General features: G+C 49.4%; 1 protein-coding gene across 1 annotated transcript; it reads left to right on the forward strand.

The window, feature by feature from the left end:
• Positions 1 to 3346: 3346 nt before the first annotated feature.
• On the forward strand, positions 3347 to 5640 carry LOC127315792 (uncharacterized). Its single transcript, XM_071823986.1, has 4 exons — positions 3347 to 3355; positions 4107 to 4937; positions 5051 to 5234; positions 5337 to 5640. Exons 1-4 carry the CDS (start codon positions 3347 to 3349, stop codon positions 5585 to 5587), a joined length of 1275 nt encoding a protein of 424 aa, XP_071680087.1. The 3' UTR covers positions 5588 to 5640.
• Positions 5641 to 15318: the final 9678 nt, after the last annotated feature.

The raw sequence follows: 15318 nt of genomic DNA on the forward strand, positions 1-15318 counted from the left end.
AAAACATCAAATGTATAAAGCATTTGTTAGCTTCTTATGAAATATATCAAAACAGATTTAAGAAACATTTTGTTAGCTACATGTACAAAATCAGAAAAGTTGTGTAAAATATACATCCTATGCAGGTAAAACAAATATCGAAAAACAGAGAGATACTTTTCACCAGAATCTTAGGCTATAAGAAAATTTCACCAGAATAAGGAAAAAGCGGGGTAGTACCGGTAATTTTCCAAACGATCCATCCGTGTTAGTGTCCAGCTCTACGACACGCTTTATGAGCTTGTTTGTCCAGACACATATGCGAGGTCCACCAACTGGTACCTTTACGGCATTTGTTTGCAATGAATCAACATATAGGACCTAGAAATCAAATTAGAAAGTGCACATCAGTATGTGTTATCTAGAGCCATTGAGAAATGTGTGGAAAAAGAAAAAACAGACAAAATCACAAAAAACTAACCATGAGGTATGGCATGCAAGCCTTAAACCAATTCTTGCTTCCTTTGGCATTCGCGGTCTGAATGAGGATGTCAATAATAAATCTTGCCCAGTTCAACCTTGGGATTGCTTCTGTGTTAATAACCGCCGGGTAACACTTTGGACTAACATATATTCCAGTAGTAGGAGCAAACACAGAAGAGATTAGGTAAATGATAAATTTCCTCAAGTAAGCAGCATCAACAGGATATGTTTCCCCTAATTGCAACTCCACAGCTGCGACAGTTGGTTGCTTGCCATTGTTGATCCCCACCATCTCGAGAACAGAACTTGTTGCTTCAATATTTTGCTTGTATGGGACAGGAAAATTACCCATGGGTACTGCCATTACATTGACAACTGACTGGACATCAATAGGTATCTTCCCCCTATCACCAAAATCAAGAACACAGGCGACTGGATCGAAGTGCTCCATCAGGAAAATGCATAACTCTGGTATTAGCTTGGAGCATTTCATGCCTAGGATGGCGGAAAATTCTGCTTCACTGATCAAGGTACGCTGCTTGCTCGTCATTCCCTTGCAAACCCTCACAACCTTCATTGGAGAAGAACGGTTGAATAAGTTGACCTGCATCAAATATAAACTTCACATCACAGCACACCCACCAAATGCATGCAAAAAATAAAAAAATAAAGAGGAAACGGTAAGTAGAAGCAAATTTGTTATCATGTACCTTCGGTTTCTTGGAAGCAACATTAGTCTCTACCCCAGGGATTTCTTCTTCAACTGATGGGCAATCCACTGTTTGGCTGGCTCAAATGCAATTGGGTGCACATCATGCAAAGGAGGGACACTCTGCAATGGTGATTGCTCGTCATGCCCGTTACCCGCAGACACATTTTTATACTGTAACCTCTGCTTCATCCTTTTTAATTTAGTGTTACTTTTCTGCCGGCTCTTTGGGGTCTTAGAACGTATCTGCAAAGAGAAAAGAAAAGAAAACAAAGCACCATAAGTATTACAACCCCCCTAAATCATCCTAGTCAACATTGAATGAAAAAAAAAATTGAGGGAACAGAACTTACAATTGGATTGACTGGTTTCATTACAACTTAGCTGATCAAATAAAGTAAAATCGTCCAAAAAAACCCTGCATAGATCAAAACAGAAGTTATCTACATATTATTACATCCTATGCAGTTGAAATATACAGCACTTAGACAAAATAGTTTGCTAAAAAAAGCTTGAGTAAAATCAGAAAGTTGGGAAAATGTACATCCTAAGCATAAACATTGTTCAATACTTTGTGGTCAGCTATGTAAAGGATGTACATCCTATAAAAAGTGAATATACATTCTGCCGATGAATATACACTGGCAAAGACAGCTAAAACTTGAAAAACAACACCCAGAAATAGAAAATGTACATCATATGTATAAGGATATACATCCTACATGATGTAATAATATGAAAATGTACATCCTAAGCATAAACATTGTACATGCTACCCCCTTCCCCGCAGGTGAATGCAAGAAAACCCGCCATGCAAACAGTGGCCATAATTGCCCTGCCCAGCCAATCATGACCAGACTCAGAGGTACAATCAAACTTCCAGAACAGCACAGTAGCACAGAAAAATAGAAAAATATACATCTACACAAAATATGATGTACATTTGCAAGACAAAAACTAGTTGAATGGCGATGGGATGGAGGCGGTGGCACCGTGGCGGCGGCGGGTTCAGTTTGCTATAGGGTTTGGCTGTGCGACTTCTGGGTGACCAAGAGCTAAACCCTTTACTACAGCTAATGACAACCAACTTTTGTGTTAGTGATCAAGAACCAGCAAATGGGAGTGCTACCCCCTCCCCTGTTTGTGCTCCACTTGCGCTATCACCATGCTTTCAATCACATTTGATCATATCCAGCAACATTCGAGCATGAAGAACTGCTACTAATTTTTTTGTGTGGGGATGGAGAACTGCTACTTGAGAGAAAACTGTACTAGGAACGAAATGTTACTGTACTAGATTCAGATATACAAGTACTACTCCCTCCGTTATCTAATTTTTTCCTAAAACCAAATAAGGTAGTACAAGGCTTCAATACCACTTCACATTCATACGGCTCTGCTTCACCTTCACATTCATAACCACTTCGAAAACTGGAAGCAATTAACACGATTCATGATTGAAGTTCACAAAGAGCAAACTAATTTGTGCCGTCAGCTTAGCCTTTCAGTGGCAACAGCAACACACTACTGTGTCTTCATTGGCAAGTACAGACCGTAAAAAAATACATTATATGCATCCTATGCAGACAGCTAAAACTTGAAAAACAACACCCAGAAATAGAAAATGTACATCATAAGTATAAGGATATACATCCTACAATTGAGAATATATATTTTGCAGATGAATATACACTGGAAAAACAGACAGTTAAAAATATACATTACATGCATGAAAATATACATCCTATGCCATGCAACAACAAAAAATTAACAATACAGAGAAGTACTTAGCTACAAGGTTTTATACAAGCTACAATGAAACACATGAGTGCAAAAATCACAAAAACCTAGAAACCTACAAACCAGATCTACAACATTTGACTAGTCTGCCATATGAATCTCAAAATTATTTGAATACAACCTGAACAAAAACTGAATTAAAAGCTGAGCAATATACTCTGGAGATTATTCGTTCACATAATCAACACCTACAATACCAAACAAGTACGGACACACACGGAAGGCATGTATGAAGCATTGCAGAAACAATTTTAGAACGAACTAACAGGGTAATCAACAATTCATGGGTGGGGAAACTAACAGTGTAATCAAAAAATCGTGGGTGGGGGAACTAGAACGGACTCACGGGGGACATGAATTGCTACCTAGCCGGGGATGGGGGATGTACCTCCACCGCAAAAAAACCGAGCGCGCATCACATGAAAACGCAAAATCGGAAACATGAGAGGCTCAAATGCGCCGAATCGAAGCACTCACCAGCACTTGACGAAGAACACCGACGAGAAGCAGACGCAGAATCCAGAGATCTGGCAGACAACACCAAATCCAGACCTAACACCACCTCGAATGCAGCGAAATCGGGCGAGGACGAGCCGATCCACTGGTTCCCACCACCGATTCTGCTCTCGCCTAGTGCCCCATGCTACATGAGACCTCGCAGATGGCTTCCCGGAGACCAACTCGCCGACGGTGAGGTCCGATTTGGTGTGGGCGACGCTGGGAAGTACGGCAGACGCGAGAGCGGAAGCGAGCGGAAGCGAGCGGAGAGAATAACGAGAGGAAGAAGGACGGGGATTCGCTTCGGCTTTCTGATACGTGTCGGAAATCGCTTCTGGCCGTAGGATCTAAATCGGACGGAGCGGACGGGTGAGCACCGTGTAAGACAAGCCAGTGCTATAGCACGTATTAGAAATTGAGCTTTATGAATTAGGTATTATTATTATTCACAACCTTATAATTGTCCTAGAAAAAGTCGGCCAGCTCCCCTAAACAGATCGAATCCGATTCAACTTAGAGTTCTGATTTGATCTGCCTTTCACGGCGCTTCGATAGTTATTATCACAGTGACAGGTATGGCGGCGAGGACAGCAGATCAAATTTCCCAAATCGGAGGGTTGAGGACAGGTGATTGGAGACGAGCCCTCGTCGCCGCGATCGTCCGCGGCGGAAGCCGGTGAACCCATTGGAGGCGAGGTGGGCGAAGGCCATATCGTCGCCGTCCCTCTCCAACAAGCGCCCACCGCTGGCGCTCCCAGAGGCGGCGCAGTTCTTCTTCCGGCACCTCCCGCGTCACACTCGCGGTGGCCCTGGCGTCGCCCACGACGAAGCGTGGGAGAGGAAGACGGCCCTGAGGAACACCATCCACGACGCCTACCTACGCGCCCTGGCGCGCCTCCCTTTCAATGGCCCCGACGGCGCTTCGAAGACGATGCCGTCCCTCCTGCCCGCGCTCCTCGCTGGCGGCCACTGCTTCGGACCGCTCCCCGACGGCGCCTCCAACGTCATCGTCAACACGGTATGGCTCCACGCTGCCTCTCCCCCCGGTCGCTTCGCCGCTGCAGATACCGTCGTGGATGTCGTCAGCCTGGATCACATCAAGCTGGGCTCCTTCCTCGGCCTTACTCGCGTGCTCCTACTGGACGACCGTGGCCGTGACTACCACGCGGCCGCTGTCGCCGCCAGGCACCCCAACTGCGAGGCTTTCGCTGCGTTCGCGCAGTCCGGAGTCGCCACAAGCCCTGCCGTCACGCAGCTGCTCGCGAATAGCAGCGGTGTGCTCTCCACCGAGGATATCGAGCGACTGTCTGCCCTACTGGTTCCACATTCGGCCCCTCGGCTCCAAGCTTGCCTGGTGCCAGAGTCCAAGCAGCTCAATGTGGAGAGGGAGGAGCGCATCAGAAGCTGGCAATCATGGAGACGCAAGGTCGCCAACATGGCGATTGATCACTGGAACCGCACCATTGGGGTCAGTCTCTGTATCCAAACATTATTCACATCTGCATATATATGCTCTTTCCTTTCTTGGTCACTTGTTCTAAATCTAATCCTCATTGCTATGCGCCAAATTACTCCTTCAAGGGACCTGAGCTACAGCTCAAGGTTGTTTGTGGCGTCAGCATTGGCGACCGTGATTACCAACATATCAATTTCATGGCCACTCCAAGAGATAATCCGGCAGCCAGACAGCTCTTCTTTGCAGAATATAAACACCCAATGGGTGTCGTGCTATGCTGTCCTGTGCAGGACTCTGTCTCTCAAAGCGGTAAGCTTCTGCGCCCATCCACCCCTTCCTCCTACACGCATCTTAAACCTTTGGGGTTTTGAAGCGATTGTGAAATAAGACGTGTGTTTATGCTTTCGTCAGGGCACTGCAGTCTTTGCGAGGGTATCGAAGAAAGGATCATCCACCCACCTTTTGGAGCATACAATTTCCGCAGTCCGGTTGATGCTACCTTGGATATCATTGACTTTGATATTGCAAACCTGTTGGACATCAAATATGCTCGGCACCTTTGGGGTTCCAGACACATGGTCAGTAGTTCTAGTTACACTGTTGGTACCGATTCCAGCACCGAAGAATGGGTCAGCGAGTACGATATGATAATAATTCGGTAGTTAAGTTGTAGTGGAAACTTGCATCTATATACTTGTATGTATGTGTAAGCAAAAAAATAGGCCTCTTTTATAGTACCTTTTACCACTCATAATAGAAGGAGTGGTATGAATTGTAGGGACGGTACAGATGAACCGGTGGAGATTAGACCCAAACAGACCTAGGAAGCCGTAATTATCTATGTTGACAGGCACAAAAACATTAATTAACAGTTTTGATAACCCATCAATAAAGTAGGGCCCGCTGTACAAGAGCTAAATCGGGCGAAGTGATAAGAAATCCCGTTATCTTCTCTGTGCGTCTGTTCCTTGATGGCTTGATACGCCGGAGGGCAAGCAGGAGCATGCGCAGGTCAGACGGGTACGCCCGCAGGGGCGGGAGCCATGGTGGCTGCCTGCATCAACTAGTATGCGTGCTGTCGCAGTTGAGGCATCTACATGCTGGGTGCGTGAGGCGTCGAGGACATCACCGTGCACGGCCTCGTTCCATGGCCAACTCGCCGGAGAGCAAGCAGAACCATGGCAAAGGCGATACAGGTCCGCCCGTGTGGACTCGGAATAATCCCTGGCCGCCTGCATGGTCGAGTATGCGCGCTACCCCGCTCCCTTGGATGAGGCATCTACTTGTGTTGCGGTCAGAAACCCACCGGCGAGCAGCGACGGGCAACACAGGAGAGCCGAGAGCAACTTAGGGCTGCGGCTGGCCCTGGTCCCTCCAAGCGACGGCTCGCAAAGACTCCGGCACGCACGTCCGATGCTGGTGCAAGGGCGTGCCACCTGACCTATACCTGGTCAGGAAGGTGATGGAGATGCCTCGCTTAGTTTCCTGCATGGCATACACGTAAACATTAAATACGAGCCTCGATCGGCTCTCAGGTTGTCCTGTGAATCGGCTCAAGGAGCCGATCCACCCATGATTCGCACAAGGTGTACAAATATATGGTGGTCCTGCTTGATCAAGATAAAGCTAAAACGATCTACGACGATTTGGGGTTTTCACCGCATAATCGGATCATCCTACTCGTGATTGGGCCTCGCGGTCACGCACGGTGATCGTAAGCCGATCCTAGACAAGGCCTAAAAACCAACACGAGGTTGATCCCCGGAACATCCTGTCTAGGGCTAGCAAACTACACCCTACGCGTCGCTGGATCCTCCAACCCTTTGTAAGGCCTAACTATGCAGATATTAAACTAATCCTTGAAGAACAAGGAGCAACCATAACGGATCGGATCTACTAAATAATGAACAAGCGGGGTGCCGCCCCTACGCCTAAGATAGGCGTAAGGGCGGCTAGATGTCTAAGGGTTGCACGATGATAGCATATGATACGAAGAACAATGCTAACCCTAACACATCTAAGATAACTACGTTGCTCGCCATAAAAAAAGCTTCAGTACGAGCAACGCATGAACAACGAATAAACTTGTACTGCCTAGATCGCAAGATACGATCTAGGCAGCATGATGCTTACCCGGAAGAAACCCTCGAGACGAAGGAGTTGGCGATGCACCTAGATTGATTTGTGGTGAACGTGATTGTTGTTTATTTCATAAACCCTAGATACATATTTATAGTCCGTAGACTCTCTAACGTGGGAATAATCCCAACCGTGCACGAGACAAACTCTAACTAACCGACACGTATCCCACTATATTATAGATACACGGGCCAACTAGCCCAAACTTTGCATATCACTAGTGGAAAACAGGGCTTCCGTGGGAGCCTTTTGTCGCGGGCGCGCCTGCACCCGCGACAAATGGCCTGGCCACGTCGCCCCGAAACCATGTGGAGCGCGCGGAGGCTTTTGTCGCGGCCTTTTGTCGCGGGCCGTATTACGACCCGCGACAAAAGGGGTAGGAGCGACGTGGCCACCCCTTTTGTCGCGGGTCGTAATACGGCCCGCGACAAAATGTCCCCGCCCTATATATAGAAGCAGCCAGCCACCCCCCCACCTCATTTTTTCCTTGGTGGTGAAGGTGGAGGTGTATGCTAGCTCATTTTTTCTACATGTGCACAAGAGGTGTTTGATGGAATGCTTGTGAGAGGGATGCCACTTGGTTTATTTGATAAGATTTCTCCTCTTTTTGATCCAAAAAGGTTAGCAACTATTTTCTCGACTATATATATATGCATAGTCCGTACAATACTAATTTTAGCAAGGTGATTGCATCTGATACATATATAATTGTACTTATGATGCAGATGAGTCATCCATGGATGTACGGTAACCGATGTGCTCCCGCTTTCAGAGAGGGCGTGAATTCTTTCCTGCTTGTGGCCGAGGCCAACAAGTCGAAGCAAGGTTTTATGTGCTGTCCATGTCTAAAATGTAAGAACGAGAAGGATTACTCTTGCTCAAGAGATATTAAGAGCCACCTGCTTCGGTTTGGGTTCATGTCCAGTTATAATGTTTGGACCAAGCACGGAGAAGAAGGGGTTATGATGGAAGACGGCGATGAGGAAGAAGATAATGATGAGAAGTATTATCGATCTATGTTCTCCGAATGCTTTGATACCGCAATGGACGACAATGAAGAAGAAGGAGGTGAAGAACAGGCATCGAGATGATCCTGTTGATGATGATCTTCGTCGGGCCATTTCTCGATGCAAGAAGAGACTGTGACACGGATAAGGAGAGGTTGCAGTTCGACAAGATGTTAGAGGACCACCACAAATTGTTGTACCCAGGTTGTGAAGATGGGCATAGAAAGCTGGGTAGCATATTGGAATTGCTGAAATGGAAGGCAGAGGTCGGTGTGACTGACTCGGGATTTGAGAAATTGATGATAATATTAAAGAAGCTGTTTCCAAGAAATAATGAATTGCCCGTCAATACATATGAAGCAAAGAAGCTTGTCTGCCCTCTAGGATTAGATGTGCAGAAGATACATGCATGCATTAATGATCGTATCCTCTACCGCGGTGAGAAGTACGAGAATTTGAATAAATGCCCGATATGTGGTGCATTGCGGTATAAGATCAGAAAAGATGACCCTGGTGATGTTGAGGGCGAGCCACCCAGAAGAGGGTTCCTGCGAAGGTGATGTGGTATGCTCCAATAATACCACGGTTGAAACGTTTGTTCAGAAACAAAGAGCATGCCAAGTTGTTGCGATGGCACATGGAAGAACGTAAGAAAGACGCGATGTTGAGGCACCCCGCTGATGGTCGGCAGTGGAGAAACATCGGGAGAGAGTTCCCGGATTTTGCAGGTGAGGCAAGGAACTTATACTTTGGTCTAAGTACAGATGGCATGAATCCTTTTGGGGAGCAGAGCTGCAACACAAAGACCTGGCCCGTGACTCTATGTATCTACAACCTTCCTCCTTGGTTGTGCATGAAGCGGAAGTTCATTATGATGGCAGTGCTGATCCAAGGCCCAAAGCACCCGGGCAACGAGAGTGAGGTGTACCTAAGGCCATTAGTCGATGAACTTTTGGAGTTGTGGGCCAAACCAGGTGTACGTGTGTGGGATGAGCACACGGAGCAAGAATTTGACCTACGAGCATTGCTATTCGTAACCATCAATGATTGGCCTGCTCTCAGTAACATTTCAGGACAGACGAACAAAGGATACAATGCATGCACACACTGTTTAGATGAGACTGAAAGTAAATATTTGGGAAAAAGCAGAAAAGTTGTGTACCCGTTCAATCGTCGTTTCCTTCCGCGCAAGCATCCCTTAAGGAAAAAAGGCAAGCATTTCGATGGCGAGGCAGACCGCCGTCCGAAGCCTGTCCCCCGTAGTGGTGCTGATATATTTGACATGGTCAAGGATTTAAATGTTATCTTTGGAAAGGGTCCAGGCAGTCGACCTGTTCCGAAAGACGATGACGGACATGCGCCCATGTGGAAGAAGAAATCTATTTTCTGGGAGCTAGAATATTGGAAAGTCCTGGAAGTCCGCTCTGCAATCGACGTGATGCACCTGACCAAGAATCTTTGTGTGAATATTCTAGGTTTTCTAGGCGTGTATGGAAAGACAAAAGATACAACAGAAGCACGGGAGGACCAGGAACTGCATAAAGGAATAAAAGGCAATCATCCAGGGCAGTTTGTAGGGCCTGCCAGCTATGCTCTTACCAAACAAGAGAAGGAGATCTTTTTTGAAGCCCTATTCAGTATCAAGGTTCCGTCTGGTTTCTCGTCGAATATAAAGGGGATAGTAAATATGAAGGAGAAAAAATTCCAGAACCTGAAGTCCCATGACCGCGTCCCGACCGGCTGGTTGCTGAGCGTCGGAGGCGTACCGGTCCCTCCTATCCCTGTAGGTGTGCCACGCGAGATGGCCATCACGAACCACTACTATTTCGAGCTCACGCCTGAGCAGCGGAGGAATCCCCAGTGGCATCCCGACTACAGCCCGACTTGGGACAGCTTCTTCATCAATCGGCGTGAGAGGGCGGTTGCCAGGTACGAGGAGGACGGCCCGCCTCCTTCGAACTTCAACGAGGCCGGCCGTCGGATGTGGTGGCGCGGCCGGACTCTCCAGAGCGTCCTGGCCTATCGTGGCCCCCGCCTGCGCTACCCTCAATCCCAGCCCACGCGTGGTCATCCGCCGAGGTTCGACAACCGCGACCCCGATGCTAGCGACGATGACGTCGGCGACTTTGATGACTACAGTGGCGACGTGTATAGGACTAGGCACGACTATGATTGAATGGCTCCAACATTCGAATCTGGCCATGTATCTTATTTTTCAGTTGAGCTCTGTACTTTAATTTCAGTTCAGTCGTAATAAATTTCGTGTCAACCACTTTATTGAACAAAAACAACCGACAACGACTTTATAAACTAAATTTAAACTAATAGAACCGACAACGACTTTATTGAAATTACAATAAAATAGATAAATTACTAGTCTAGTCTCTACTCGTCGTCGGAGGTTGTCTCCGTCCAAAGGTCATCCCACCGAGGGTCGTTTTCGGTCCAAGTTGTATTCGAGTTCTCGAGCTCGAAGGCGGCGACGGCCCGACGGTGGCGCCTGTTGGACCTGCGTTGTGCCCTAAGGTTAGCAAAGAACGCGTCGGGGGACCGCGCCCTCCACCGGCGCATCAACCGCTCGTCGCGCTCGGCGATGGCGATCCGGCGCTGCACTGGCGATGCCGGTGACGGTCCTCGACGGTGAAGAGGAACGGCGTTGCCGCGAGGAACTCCGCCACATATTTAGATTAAACATCCGGTAAGTTCATGTCGTGCCCTGGCCGCCGAAAGCGCCACGCCGCCGAGTCGTAGCGCGCGCGCCGCCTCTTCCGGCGTGTTGTACGTGCCGAGGGTGAGGCGGAAGCCACCGCGCGTATCTCGGCGGTGAACCTACCGCTCGGATGCACTCGAACGCCACGGAAACCGGACGCCCCTCGACGACATGGAGGCATCCCGGAGATGAATGAGCGGAGGCGGTGGCGACGTGTGGTTGCGCCCGCACTCGTCGCTCTATATAGCGCACGCGGGGCATGGCACGTGTCAGCGGTGGCTACACGTCGCACGCCGGCGTCGGCGGGGTGAGGCACGTGTCAGCGGTGGCTACACGTCGCACGCCGGCGTCGGCGGGCGAGGCACGTGTCAGCCGGTGGCTAAACGTCGCACGCCGGCGTCGGCGGGGTGAGCCACGTGTCGGCGGTGGCTAAACGTCGCACGCCGGCGGCCGGCGGGGTGAGCCACGTGTCAGCGGTGGCTACACGTCGCACGCCGGCGTCGGCGGGGTGAGCCACGTGTCAGCGGTGGCTACACGTCGCACGCCGGCGTCGGCGGGTGAGCCACGTGTCAGCGGTGGCTACACGTCGCACGCCGGCGGCCGGCGGGCGAGGCACGTGTCAGCATTTATATATGCGAGATGCAAATAGTTCTATGGATGTCATATTCATGTTCATTGGATTTTTCTGATCAATTTTCATATATAACACTTTTCTTTTTGAGTTACCATTTAAAAGTTATTGAAATAATAGTTTTTATTTAAAAAAAACAGAAAAACAAAAAACAGAAAAACAAAAAACAGAAAAACAAAAACGGTCCAGGCCTGATCCGCGTCCAACGGCTCCAGGCCGTTGGATTCAAACGGCCGGAGCCGTTGGATGCGCTTCACGCGGATCGGCCGCCTCCCCCTCCCACCCCCTTTTGTCGCGGGTCGAGCCACGGCCCGCGACAAAAGGACCCCCCTTGTCGCGGGTGGGGGCTTGACCCGCGACAAAGGGGGTCTTTTGTCGCGGGTCAAGCCCCCACCCGCGACAAAAGGCCCTAGGTATAAATACCTACCGCCGCGGCGGAGCCCCACCCGCGACACCGGAGGCCATTTTCCTTAGCGTAAATCGCGCCGTCAGCCGCCGAAATCCACCGCCGCCGCCGCCGGCCATCTTCCTCGCCTCCGGCCGCCGCCTGCCACTTCTGAGCCGCCTCTTCGCCGCCCCCGCCCTCTGCGCCACCTCCGCCACTGCGCCGCCTCTGCGCGCCACCTCGACGAGATCTCCCGCGCGCGCCACCTCCTGCCGCCGCCGCCTCCTCCGGCCGCCGCCTCCTCTAGCTGGGACACCCCCGGCCGCCGCCGCCTCTGCGCCACCCTCGAGGTAGCCGCCACCCTCCGCCGCCCTCGCGGCGTCGCTGGTGCCGGCCGGCGCCCATGCCCCGGCCTCTTTTTTCATTAAGTTTTTAGTATTTAGTTTTAATTAGTATTAGTTAGTTAGTATTAGTTTAGTTTAGTTAGTATTAGTATTTAGTTTTAGTTAGATTAAATTAGTATTAGTTAGTTAGTATTAGTATTTAGTTTTAATTAGTATTAGTTTAGTTAGTATTAGTATTTAGTTTTAATTAGTATTAGTTAGTTAGTATTAGTATTAGTATTTAGTTTTAATTAGTATTAGTTAGTTAGTATTAGTATTAGTATTTAGATTAAATTTAGTATTAGTTAGTTAGTTTAAATTTTTGTAGATAGTTAATTCAAATTTCGTAGTTACTTAGTTTAAATTTTGTATTAATTCAAATCTTGTAGTTAGTTAGATTAAATTTTGTATTAATTTAAATTTTATATTAGTTAGCTTGTAAACAACCGACGCAAACACTCTCGCCAACACCGCTCTCCCTCTCGCGAACAACACTCGCCGACACCCCTCTCCCTCTCGCAAACACGTGTCGCCGACACCCCTCTCCCTCTCGCGAAAACCATCGACGCCGCAACTCCCTCTTCTCTCCCTTCTCGCGAACAACACTCGCCGACACCCCTCTCCATCTCGCGAACACTAGCCGACACCCCTCTCCCTCTCGCGAAAACCATCGACGCCGCAACTCCCCTCTTCTCTCCCTTCTCGCGAACAACCGACGCCGACACCCTCTCTCTCTCTCTCTCTCTCTCGCAAACACGCGTCGCCGACACCCTCTCCCTCTCGCAAACACGCGTCGCCGACACCCTCTCCCTCTCGCAAACACGCGTCGCCGACACCCTCTCCATCTCGCAAACACGCGTCGCCGACACCCTCTCCCTCTCGCAAACACGTTGCCGCCGACACCCTCTCCCTCTCGCAAACACGTGTCGCCGATTAGGGTTAGGGTTTGGTTTGTGTTTGATTAGGGTTAGGGTTTGGTTTGTGTTTGAACATTTACTTATCGATTTAATTCTTTTGCGTAAACAATGGATCAATTCGAACGGGACTTGGAACAGGAAGACATATTCGCGGACATAATCCGCGATGAGTACAGCCGACCGAGCCGGCTCCGGTCATGGAGAAGCCGACGGCTCCGGTCATGGAGAAGCCGACGGCTCCGGTGACGGAGAAGCCGACGGCTCCGGTGACGGAGAAGCCGACGACGGCTCCGGTGACGAGGTATTAATGGAATTCTATATGTACATATGTATTGAGGCATTAGTATAGAGGCATTAATGCAATTCTATATGTATTCTCTTAGGCCTCCGAAGATAAGATAGAGAAACGAGGCCCGGCAAAGAAGTTGACCAAGAAAGACCACTTCACAATTGAAGCTATATCACCGGAAGGCCAACCGGTGGTACCGAGAATGTCGGAGTGAAGTTCAAAAATCAGTGCGGAGTTGTGGTTAGAGATCGTGTCCCGATCACTGTGAGAGAATGGAACAAGACGAAGAATGTGTCCGAAAATCAGGTTGCCGATAGGTACAAGGACACACTTTTCGTAGACCTGATGGCACATTTCACTTTGCCAGATTTGGGATCGGAGTCCGAGAATGCTAAGCAGCAAGAGCTAGTGAAGAAATGGGCTCTTAAGAAGATGGGGGAACTTTTCCGGGCGTATAAGAACCGGTTATGGAAAAATTATAAGAAAGACAAGAAGCCTCCATTATTCGAGAACTACCTAGCGAAGCAGGAGCATAACAGGGAAGAATTTGTGAGTTACAAAGAATCAGAGGAGGCTGTGAACTGTCAGCGAAAAACAAGAAGAATGCAAGCGAGAAGAAATATCACCATCATACGGGGCGAGGGGGCTACGGAAGAGCCATGCCTAAGTGGGATGCACAAGAGGCTGAGATGGAGCTGAACGGGATCACTCCAGAACCCACGCGAGAAGGATGGGACATAAGGGCTCGAAATTGGTTCCTCGCGCATGGCTGTGAGTATGACATGAAGACAGGGAACATTGTTGAAAGTGACACCAGGGTTAGGGTACCCAGGCAAAAATGGATTGAAGTGACGACAGATATAAAGGCGGGAAAACTAAAGTTTGCTCCCGATAGAGAGAAAGACTTGCTGACGCTTGTCCTCGGTAATCCTGAGAAGGGAGGACGAACAAGAGGCTTCGGCCCTAGTGTTCCGTGGTCGCTTGGGTTTCCGGCCGACGCGGAGACTTATAGAAGCCGAGCGAGAGCTAAACAACGCCAGCTGGAGGTGCAGAATGACCGGATGGCCGAGTTCCAACACCGACTTGACCAGCAGCAGCGGGAGCTTCAGCAGCAGCAGCGGGAGATAAATGAACTAAAAGGACAGCGCCCGCCAGATAATACCGCTGAAATATCTCAGCGACGAGACAGCAGCGTGGCCGACTCGGAGGCCCCTCCTACACGGATGATGATAGATGCCGGTCCTGGCGACCCCTTGGATGGAATCAAGGAGACAACACCTTGTGATCTCCATGAGGTGTTCAGGAAGGTTTCTGTTAAGGTGGCGGCCGGCTATGTCTTACCGGCATTTGGACCTGAAGGTGAGCCGGCAACATGGCATGGCAATCCGATTCCAGCTGGCTATGCTCGTGTCGGGGTGGATTCAGTTGTCCCGCAGTGGGAGACATTGGAGCTCCATATCCCTGGAGGTGATGGGGGGCTTACACTCAGAGAGGTGCTGGGAGAAATCATTCTCTGGGAAAAGAAGAACATCAGGCTGCCAGGCTGGGTAGCACCTAGTACCGATCGTCCCAGCAGGTCACCATCACCTCCTCCAGGTGATCGCATGCCACCATCACCTCCTCCTACTGATCACATGTCGCCACCATCACCCCGTGGGTACGACGTCGACCACGACATCGGTACTCCATCTCCATCTCCAGCGCCGCCGCCTCCGCCCACTAAGACTCGGAATGCACCCAGCCGGAAGCGTTTCAAGAGTCCTGTCCCCAAGAGGTCGCCCCTCCCAAAAGTACCAAAGGTTCCTCCCCCCCGTCCTTGGGATCTTACTGTCGAGGAAAATGCGGCCGCTGTTGCGAAACACAACTATGATCATTTCCATAAGCCAAAACCTCCAGCGCCAGAGCCATACACAGAGAAGCAAATAGAATATG

Source organism: Lolium perenne, chromosome 7 (assembly GCF_019359855.2).
Source record: "Lolium perenne isolate Kyuss_39 chromosome 7, Kyuss_2.0, whole genome shotgun sequence".
In the NCBI taxonomy this organism is placed as follows: domain Eukaryota; kingdom Viridiplantae; phylum Streptophyta; class Magnoliopsida; order Poales; family Poaceae; genus Lolium; species Lolium perenne.

What these genes read in the sequence shown, in the direction of transcription:
- LOC127315792 (XM_071823986.1), top strand. An exon ending in ACTGGAACCGCACCATTGGG is followed by an intron (nt 4,938 to 5,050) that starts GTCAGTCTCTGT and finishes TACTCCTTCAAG; the next exon opens with GGACCTGAGCTACAGCTCAA. An exon ending in GGACTCTGTCTCTCAAAGCG is followed by an intron (nt 5,235 to 5,336) that starts GTAAGCTTCTGC and finishes TGCTTTCGTCAG; the next exon opens with GGCACTGCAGTCTTTGCGAG.